Below are 9,936 nucleotides of genomic sequence, written 5' to 3'. Positions count from 1 at the left end.
TAATCAAAAAGAAAAAGGAAAAAAAAGAAGAGAGAGAGAGAAAAAACCTCTAGTTCCGAGTCGCCTCGTTGGCTCGACGTGAAACGAATTTTTTGCGTCTCCTCCTTTTTTCACGTTTTCTTCTTTTTGTTATTTATAATCAGTGCAATTACATACACACACGGTACCTAATATAATTTTATAAAGAGAGCCAGTATCCTCGATATATTCTGCACCCGTTTTGTTGGGGCTCGACCGGCATCAGATTTAGGGTAGCTTAATGTTGATAATAATTTATTTTATGTATATAATGGATTTGTACATTGTGTCGGGAGAGATAATCATTGATCCGCGGCCCGACACGAGCGTCAATATTATTAATGTACAGTGTAACTATATTGTGATGTATCTACGTAGCTACATTATATATGTAACTATTCGAAGTATGTAGATTAACAATGTTAAACGCGATATGTATTCTTATTTTCAATGTCATTATTATCTTTATTATTATCTTTATAATTATTATTATTATTATTGAGATGGCACCATTATTATTATTATTATTATCATTATTATAAATATTACAGTTATTAATATCGTTGCTTACTTAGTACACTATTATTTAAGTGACGAGCCTTATTATTTTTAGTAGCAAAAAGAAGGTTGTACGTGCCAGTTTTAGACAAGACGGCAAGTGGAAGTTCGTTGGTCGTTTTTATGCTCGAATACTCAATCAGATTTTAATGCAATATTTCTATGTTTTTCCTTCATTTGAGCCGTTTCCTTGGTCTGTGATGATTTCGGAATACTGCGTCTAGGAATTTCAATTTTATATCACATTCATAATTTTCACTTCAAAATTTTTAACTATTAAAAATGTGTTTCTCTTTCTAGATCAGTCTTTCGTCGTCCCAATTTTCAAAGGTAATATTTGAAAGAATTTGCAATTTTCTTTTGATCATTTTATTGTTAGACAATGGCAATTTTTTATTTAGCAGAAAGATGACATATTTCAGGTGAATGATCTGCCTATCTTGCATTTTCTTTTTGATTGTGCCATACCTTATGAATATTGAAAAAAGTTGTTTTCACGTTTGTAAAATTTTAAAATCAAACCACCTGACGAGATATTGTAACTCGCGCGTGCATAGAGTTCGTTGCAATAGAATTCGGGTCCGCGTTTCTCTCTTTTTTTTTTAAAGTCTCACCGATTCTTATTGTTGTCCCGGCAGTGTTTGCTTTGATGAAAATCGGTTCTGCATTCCATCGATTGCGATTTCTACCCACACGATGATCGTTGAAATTAGCAACGATATTAGTCCGTGGCGATCTCCTTACTTTCAGATATCACGAATGTTACGCGATAAATATATCAGCACACACAATTATTATATTTACTGGCCTTTACATGCAACCAATGCGAATGCAAACTGTAAGAATAGTAAATTGTAAATCGAATTACACTACTAATATTATAGTATATTTAACGTAAAGAAAAAGTGAACACTAACATCCGCTCTCAATATTCCAAGCATTCACTTCATTTACATGTACGTTGTTGTTAATGGTATAAAAAAAATATAATAAAATAACGCTTTACCGAAATTCAATCTTAGTTTTAGGGGTATACGACACTATTTCTAGATGAAAAAAAAACTTGTATGTATGAGGGATGTATATAGTTACGCAGTACTAGTGCAAATGAAGAGAGACCGAATGAGAGAGAAAGAGAGAGTGAAAGAGAGAACGAAAGAGTAAAAGAAAGAGGGAGAAAGAGTGAAAGGTAGAGAATATAAAAACCAGTCAGACGATGTGTGAGTGAAATAAAAATTCTCGCGATCATCTTAACACTACTCGTGTCGTGATCGTAGTACATTATCGGTATCAATAGCATAAAATCAAAATATATATTTAGGATGATGGGTAAAATCGCTACTGATAACACTACTTTAAATTTTATTTATTGATACATACTCACATAACGGAATAGTTTTCATCGCGGCAGTGTTAAGATGAACGTACAAAGCATACAGTAGAACAAAGGAAAAGTCATTCTTCGGAGCGCACACATGGTGCAGCGAAAAATTTCAAAGTGTCTGAAGATGTAGTGCGTTCTCGCACTTATTCGCAAAAACGAAACATCGTGTCTGAGAATACAATGACATTTTCGTCAAGTGTAACTGAATCTAAAATAGAAGTTTCATCAAGAACGCACCACACAAGCTGGCTGTGAGTCACGTGACTAACTCTCCTTCATTTTTTTCATTTTTTTTTTGACAAAGAGCGTACGCACACACTCATCACCATTGCTTAAAATACACGAACAAACATTGGGAAATTTCAATTATTTATTTCTGCTGACACGGGACCCAAGATGACTTTTCCTCATAGATAGAGACATCAAATGCACTGTATATCACAATAGAGAATAGCACTATTATAAACATAAAAAAATATGATTATATTTATTATAATTTGAAAGCTAGGTACTCTTTGTTGTTTGTATTTTACAAGCGTAATCATTATTATATATAAATAAATATGTGAAGTATATAAATGAATGTACACGTCTTTCATTTTGTTTTACATATGTGCAAAGAAAAGCTAGAGGAATTAGAAGAGAGTGACAACTGACCTAATGATAGCGGAAGTACATGGTTAATAAAAATAAGGTTTCATCTATTTGTGACTCCGTGGCCGACAGTTTCTTGATTGTATTTTGCGCTTTTTCAAGCTGCTCGGTCTCAGATGGCGTCATCATTTCTGCAATCTGCAAAAAGAAAAGGTGAAAATGTAAATGTTGTCATTTAATTCGCTGTTTTTGCGACTCGCATCGTAAAATATATGTTATAATTACATCAGCTAATTGCTGTTCCGTCGCGCCGTGTTCCTTCAAATTGGCAGAGAGTATCTGCACTCTCAATTGCTTCTCTATCATGCGTTTGTTACTAGCCGATTCATGCTCTCGTCTTGTCATAATGTTATACAATGCTTGATAACAATGTTCGATTTCCATTTCAACAATTTTGGTCAAATCGATGCAAAAGCGATAAGGTATTGACTTTGGCGGTAATAACGAATACGCGCTCTTCTTCATCTCGTGAGTCTGTATGTAATTCTCCTGCGACAGGACATATGTTAAGAATTTAGCTTCTTTTGCTGGAATCATCGCTAAATTCTGGATTTGTTCCAGATTAACATCGAGTTCATAGCGAAGTAGTCTGAAATTACAGAAAAGACAAATGATTAGGTAGAGAAGGCATACAATTGAAAATATTCTCTTTTTTACAGTAAAAAGCGAAATGTGAGACAATTAAATTTTTAGATAACTTACCTAAAAATTCTCGCAGCTTTGGAACCAAACCTCTCTGTTACGATATGCTCCAGAGTTGCCCATGTTAACTGTTTGAATGCATTCTTCATGTTAACACTATACTGCCCTCCACCTGAATCGCCAACTCGTTTGATGAATTGCGTACTGTCTTCTTCTAAAAGCCGCAAGTACTGATCGAGATAATGCTCGAGCTCTTCGTAATTCAACTTCTTCACTTCCTCTTTTATTTCGGTATATGGAATCGGATTTGACGTATCTGCCCAAGATGCAGTTCGCAAGTACATCAAATTGATCAACTGTCTCATTAATTCTCCAGCATTTTTGTCAAATTTTTGCGTCACGGCTGATATAACGATTTGATCCCTAATACAAATCACATGTTAATATTTTACAATCGGAGATTATTGTAGATATTACCTAAGAGATTATTATAGACCTTACCTAAGATCTTGAGTGAGTCGATCAAAATTGACTTTCCAATATATTTTACTATCGGTAAGTTCAGCATTTTTTCCTTGCAACGCGTTGGAAATGGCCGGCAAATCAAGATTCGGTAAGTTATAATTCGGTTTTTTACTATCTTCTGCCATCGTCTCAAAAGATGTATTTCGCATTAAAAATTGATTTTTCACCAATAACTCAAACACATCTTTTAAATTTGGGATTGAAGGCGGTTGAGTAGCTAAAAAGATATTGGATAATTAGTACAAAAAATCATGGAGTTCGTTATATTACACTGGAATAGTAGAAAATAACTTTTAAAGAAAACAGAACACCGGATGAAAATATATAATAATTTTGAATCGTACATTTAGATGGGGCATATTCAATTCGTTTGTACGTTTTCATTATTACTTCAGATGCAGTGATGAATCCCTGTTTTAACACCTCTTCCAACATGATTTCACCCTCATCTCCACAGTAAGTTTTTGCAAAAAGCATGTATCTGTAATGAATAATATTTATGATATTTCCAATATAAGACAAATTATATTACACGATACAATTAAAATTCTTATTTCAGTAAATTAGAATACCTTGGATAGCGAAAGATCATAATAATTTTGCTTTGATGTAAAGTATACTCAGTGTTCTCCTCAGTATTCTCCTTTTTGTGGTAAGTAACAAACCCATACTTTATGAGGACACTTAATCCTTCTTTTATCTAAATGGGATAATAAAATAAAGGATGTTAGCAAACGACAAGTTTTGAATGAGATATTAATGTATGCTTTCTATTTAGTCACGCAAGTTGGTACAAGCATCATTCTGTCTTTGTTGTCACTGGATGTTGAAAAAAGGTAGAATAACACTTGTGTCGACTTGTATCGCTAAATGGAAAACACCCAATGAGTACGAGATATTAATAAATACAAAATGTATATTTCAACATAGGATGGAATTCATAATCCAATCTTATATTCAAGAATATCCAAAGCATAATTTTGAGATGCCATATGATTGTTTCATTATTTTGATCTTAATCCAGAAATGGTCACCTTCCAGAGACACCCCAGCAGCGAGAAAATGAAGCTCAATTAGTAGTTTTCTTTATTGAATCCATACCTATTTTTACTCTTTACTTTTAAAAAAAATATTGAATATAAATTTACATACATAATAATCTTAAACACAAAAATAATCTATCGAACAATGAATATACAAGATGTAATAATAGTAATTTTTAATTGGGATGCAAAAAACACTCCATGTTTACGCAAAAAAACCTAGGTGACTATCCCCGCATTTAAGTTTCAATGACCAGACTTACGACAATCTTGAATACAAACTTGGACTTATGAGTATTACACTTCATTAATATGCAACAAGCGGTATCATTATTTACCTTTCTTTTGGGTAAACGTGTTCCATAACATATTGCAGGTATTGTTTTCGTTCCATACAATAAAGAATTACCGATGCGCCGTATGATTGGGCCGAGAAATTCTTCTAATAATAATACACACAATTTATTATAAAAGTCTTTCATAGCTAACCTCACGTGGTCAGAGAGAAACGTGAGAGCGGCCACGCCGGCTTTTTGTGGGTGGGAGTGGGACCAGGTGGGACGGGCGATCTCCCCCGTACAGTAGCGCCCCACGTCCACGTTTTCAAAAAGCGAACTACGTCCATCTTAACATTGTCGATATCATAGCTTGAGAACGTGGACGTGGTTCGTGTCCGTGCTAATCGTGCACTTCTCTCTGATGCAGGAATGCGAGTAGGTTAGTTAGACAAGGACTGACATCAATGTCGGTCAATCCTTGTTTCACCAACACAGAGCTCGAGCCGCAATACCACGTGTGGATGCGCATCAAATCGCATGTGGTAATTTCAACAATCACAATTGATTTCACATGTCGACCAATAAGCGATGTTAGCCAATCAGAGTAATTCCACGCGTGACGCGCCTAGTGGGAACGCACCCTAAGAGGCAGCACGGTGGATGATTATTAGTTTATTACTAATGCAGTGAAAAAACTACTGAGATGTAGTGGCACTGCTGGTGCGGTCACTAGAATTCCTAGGGAATACTTGAATACTCGTTCCTGCACCTGCACTACGCAACTCTCATCAGCCGCACTCGATGTATGAAACAGCAAAAAAAAAAACAGATAAGAAAAACTGCAAACGCTGCAGACGTTGCATAATTCCTGTCGCTTCGTGACTTCCGCGTGACTTTGGACACTCTACATTTTTCTTCGACGTTTCGGTCGGAAAACGGTCTCGATGAAACTCTATTTTTTTATGTCAAAAGTTTCAGCGAAATAATCGAAGCCCGGAAAGTATGCTCTCGACAAGCATTCATCGCGGCACGCGGATACGCGCGCTCCCAAGAGTTCCAAGGGAGCGTTCGCCCTCGAACTCGATTGGAAGATCGACCGGAGAGCGTAACCGCCGCTTGAACCGTGCGGCACCGTGGTAGCAACGCTTCCGGCGGAACAGCATTGCCGCGGACGATCACGTGATCGAGGATCGACTTCTTCGTTTGTGGCCACGAGGTTTTGTGGGTGAAAATTAAGTTTTACCGGGTGGAATAGGCCCCCTATTTTTGTAGTTATACAAAAATGCCCTCCAGCAACCCGTTGCCACCCAAAGAAAATGCCCTGTTCAAGCGGATCCTGGTGAGTAGAGGCCGATCAAAATACTCGTGTTTTGGACCCCACTCTCCGGCGAGTCCGGGGTGCATGCACACTAATGCCCGTGTGCTCGTTAATGATGAAGCATTCCTACGCGGGGGGACGAAAAAATGGGAAATGGTCACTGGCGACCGCGCGACGCGGCCGCCCGCTTGGCGTCACGGGCGAAAGCCCGTCTCGCCCCGGCGACACGCCGCGACGATCCGCGCCGTCGATCCCCGCACGGACGCGAGGATACGAGAATCCGCCGTGACTCGCCCCCCCCCCCCCTCCTCCTACCTAACCCTACAAAATGCATTTTCACGGTATGCGCCCCGTGCGCACGGTGGCCTCCCTTTTCTTTTTTACAGAGATGCTACGAACACAAACAATACAAAAATGGGCTGAAGTTCGCGAAACAGATCCTGTCAAATCCCAAGTTCAGCGAGCATGGGGAGACCTTGGCGATGAAGGGTCTCACCCTGAACTGCCTGGGCCGCAAGGAAGAAGCCTACGATCATGTGCGCCGCGGCCTCAGGAATGACCTACAGTCCCACGTGTGCTGGCACGTCTATGGTCTTCTGCAGCGCTCCGACAAGAAGTACGACGAGGCTATCAAGTGTTACAGGAACGCGCTCAAGTGGGACAAGGACAACATACAAATTCTTAGGGATCTCTCGTTGCTACAAATCCAGATGCGGGATCTGGAAGGTTACAAGGTAAATATCCCAGAGAGAGAAAGAGTCTTTTCATTTCTTACCTTGTATATACATCATATTCCAACGCCATATAAATATTGTATTTTAATTACTTACTACGAATGTTGATTACTTTCTTACAGGACACCAGATATCAGTTGTTTATGTTACGTCCCACTCAACGAGCTTCTTGGATCGGATTTGCTATTTCATATCATTTGTTGAGAGATTATGAGATGGCATTGAAAATTCTAGACACCTTTCGGAATTCTCCAATGGTACGTTATTTACACATATACAAGATCTTGGTATAAAAATTAAAACATCGAATAAAAATATTTAATACGATCCACAGATTTGTTACGATTATGAACATAGTGAGTTGTTATTGTATCAAAATATGGTCATCCAGGAGTCAGGGGAATGCGAACAGGCGTTAAAACATTTAGACAAGTATAGTGATCAAATTTGTGACAAGGTCACTGTCAAAGAGACTTACGGTAAGTGTTCCACATTGTTTTTCAAGTTGTACGTTCAGTATACTTCTGTTATGAATACTTCTTTAATGCATCTCGTAAACCGCCTTCTAGGTAAACTAAGACTTCAACTGAAACAGTACGCGGAAGCGGAACAAGTTTACAAGGAGCTGTTAGATATTAATCCTGAAAACACAACGTATTACACTAGGCTAGCAGAGGCTGAGAAACACTCCTCACCGAGCGAAACGTTGCATATGCTCCAAAGATACGAAGAACTCTTCCCTCGAGCGTTAGCGCCCCGCCGTTTACAACTCAATTACGCAACAGGAGATGACTTTAAAGTCTTAGTTGATCGATATTTACGGAAAGGTATACTAATTTTTTTTTGTGCAAAGACAATCTTCCTGCTGCGCGCAGTTATTTAATCAAATGAGGTCTTCGCAGTTTCATTTAATCAAATTCATACTTTTCTTAGGGCTTCACAAAGGTGTACCGCCGTTATTTGTCAATCTTCGTTCATTGTATACCGATAAGGAAAAGGTCGAAATCATATCATCACTACTTGTGCAATACAAGGAGGCATTAAAACTTCACGGCCATTTTAGCGATCAAGAGAAGGATAATCCGCGAGAGCCAGCATCCGCGCTACTGTGGACCTACTATTATCTAGCGCAACATTACGATTACCTCGGTCAAACAGAAAAAGCATTGATTGAGATTGATGCTGCCATAGATCATACTCCTACGCTTATAGAACTTTTTGTTACCAAAGGACGCATTTATAAGGTAAATTATGATACAACATTTTATAACATCATAACAATTCTGTTATTCTGATAACGTCACAAACATTGAAGAACCATGGCATTCTTTAGTTTTATTAGATTTACAATTTTTATAAGAAGTCTCTTGTTTAATATCTATACTCTGGAGGACTGAGCTTGTTAATTTATTTATTGTTTGAAAGTTTCTATTCAAGAGACAGTATTACAATTTGCTTATCCCTAATAGCTTTAGAGTTAAGTTTATGTTTTGAATCCTTTATTTTCATTATAATATTTTGTTTTTACTCAAAATTCCTAGTGTAATATATGCGGAGTGAGAATCGTAGGAATCGAACCTGGATTTTTGCTTAACAGACAATTGCTCTATCATTGAGATATCTGGCACTCCGCATAATCTTATACACGAATATTTATTATAAAGCATAATGTGAGAGATGTGCGATCTGAAAAGATATTCGTATGTTACAGCACGCTGGGAATGTTCAAGAAGCTTACAAGTGGCTGGACGAGGCGCAGGGGTTGGACACGGCTGACCGATATATTAACTCCAAATGTGCCAAGTATATGCTCCGTGCGAATCTTATTAAAGAAGCGGAGGAGACGTGCGGAAAGTTCACGAGGGAAGGAGTCTTAGCTATGGAAAACCTGAACGAAATGCAGTGCATGTGGATTCAAACGGAGGCGGCCAACGCGTACAAACGTCTTGGAAAATATGGGGAGGCGTTGAAAAAATGTCACGAAGTTGACAGGGTAGGTAGTAGTTTATTATGTACTGAGGTGCGTTCAGGATTTCACGGTATATTATTTTATCTTTGTTATTTATCGAATATTAAACAAAGATAAAATGATATACCGTGAATCCCTGAACGCACCTCAGTACACAATACCTAGATGCATCTGGGCGAAGTTTCTGAACGCAGCCCTGTATGCATTTCAGATATATGTTATATAATCTCTTATTGCAATATCACGATTGTATTTGCAGCATTTTTCGGAAATCATAGAGGACCAATTCGACTTTCATACATATTGCATGCGGAAAATGACGTTGCGATCTTACGTGGGTCTCCTAAGGCTAGAAGACATTCTCCGAGCTCATCCGTTCTACTTCAAAGCAGCAAGATGTGCAATGGAGGTTTATATACGGCTGCACGATTATCCCTTGCCAGATCCAGCGCAAACGCAAGAAATCGACACTGGTGAGTACTGCTACTTATCAAAATGATCTTTTTCAACAGCCAGTAGCGCATAGTATATCTTTTATAAATTTTTAATTTGAATTCAATTAAATGCCATGCAGATTATGTCACAAACTTAAATTTAATTTAACAGAAAATGCGGAATTATACGTAAATTACTGGCTGTTCAAATGTTAAGACTTATTTATAGAAACTAGTATAAAATTTTTCTAATTGAATTGATTGCAATTAAATGCATAACGTGATCTTTGTACATCTGTAAACTATCGTTTGAAAAATATCTTATACGAAAAATTACAATGTCAATGACAATTTATACGATATTTACGGAAAATAAGAT

The 9,936-nt window shown here is 37.6% G+C and overlaps 2 protein-coding genes across 5 annotated transcripts in view; one reads left to right on the top strand and one right to left on the bottom strand.

Moving 5' to 3' along the window:
* Positions 1-549: 549 nt before the first annotated feature.
* Positions 550-5,391, bottom strand: LOC105453654 (DNA-directed RNA polymerase III subunit RPC3). Of its 4 annotated transcripts, XR_974894.1 has the most exons (9): positions 5,163-5,391; positions 4,354-4,481; positions 4,126-4,262; positions 3,758-3,998; positions 3,317-3,679; positions 2,840-3,203; positions 2,618-2,752; positions 1,191-1,412; positions 550-796 (listed from the first exon to the last, which is right to left on the bottom strand). XR_974894.1 is itself a non-coding variant. In XM_011695789.1 (8 exons), exons 1-7 carry the CDS (start codon positions 5,304-5,306, stop codon positions 2,618-2,620), a joined length of 1,512 nt encoding a protein of 503 aa, XP_011694091.1. In that variant the 5' UTR covers positions 5,307-5,391; the 3' UTR covers positions 832-1,412. The 4 variants fall into 4 exon arrangements, 3 of the variants coding, with proteins under 3 accessions (XP_011694091.1, XP_011694092.1, XP_011694093.1); XM_011695789.1 differs by lacking the exon at positions 550-796 and having other exon boundaries at positions 832-1,412; XM_011695790.1 differs by lacking the exons at positions 550-796; positions 1,191-1,412 and adding an exon at positions 1,919-2,416.
* Positions 5,392-6,243: 852 nt separating this feature from the next.
* The window catches only part of LOC105453653 (N-alpha-acetyltransferase 15, NatA auxiliary subunit), a 38,825-nt gene continuing 35,132 nt past the window's right edge, over positions 6,244-9,936 (top strand). Inside the window, exons 1-8 of the mRNA XM_011695788.1 lie at positions 6,244-6,441; positions 6,807-7,154; positions 7,277-7,411; positions 7,489-7,633; positions 7,724-7,981; positions 8,088-8,398; positions 8,866-9,147; positions 9,383-9,596. Of these exons, the coding sequence (XP_011694090.1) occupies positions 6,385-6,441; positions 6,807-7,154; positions 7,277-7,411; positions 7,489-7,633; positions 7,724-7,981; positions 8,088-8,398; positions 8,866-9,147; positions 9,383-9,596 (1,750 nt within the window). The 5' untranslated portion in view covers positions 6,244-6,384. The remainder of the gene's footprint in view (positions 6,442-6,806; positions 7,155-7,276; positions 7,412-7,488; positions 7,634-7,723; positions 7,982-8,087; positions 8,399-8,865; positions 9,148-9,382; positions 9,597-9,936) is intronic.

The sequence above is a fragment of the Wasmannia auropunctata genome, unplaced genomic scaffold (genome assembly GCF_000956235.1).
Source record: "Wasmannia auropunctata unplaced genomic scaffold, wasmannia.A_1.0 LD335996.1, whole genome shotgun sequence".
Classification (NCBI taxonomy): Eukaryota; Metazoa; Arthropoda; class Insecta; order Hymenoptera; family Formicidae; genus Wasmannia; species Wasmannia auropunctata.
The sequence above is the reverse complement of the archived record's forward strand: the minus strand, read 5'-3'. Positions and strand labels throughout refer to the sequence as shown.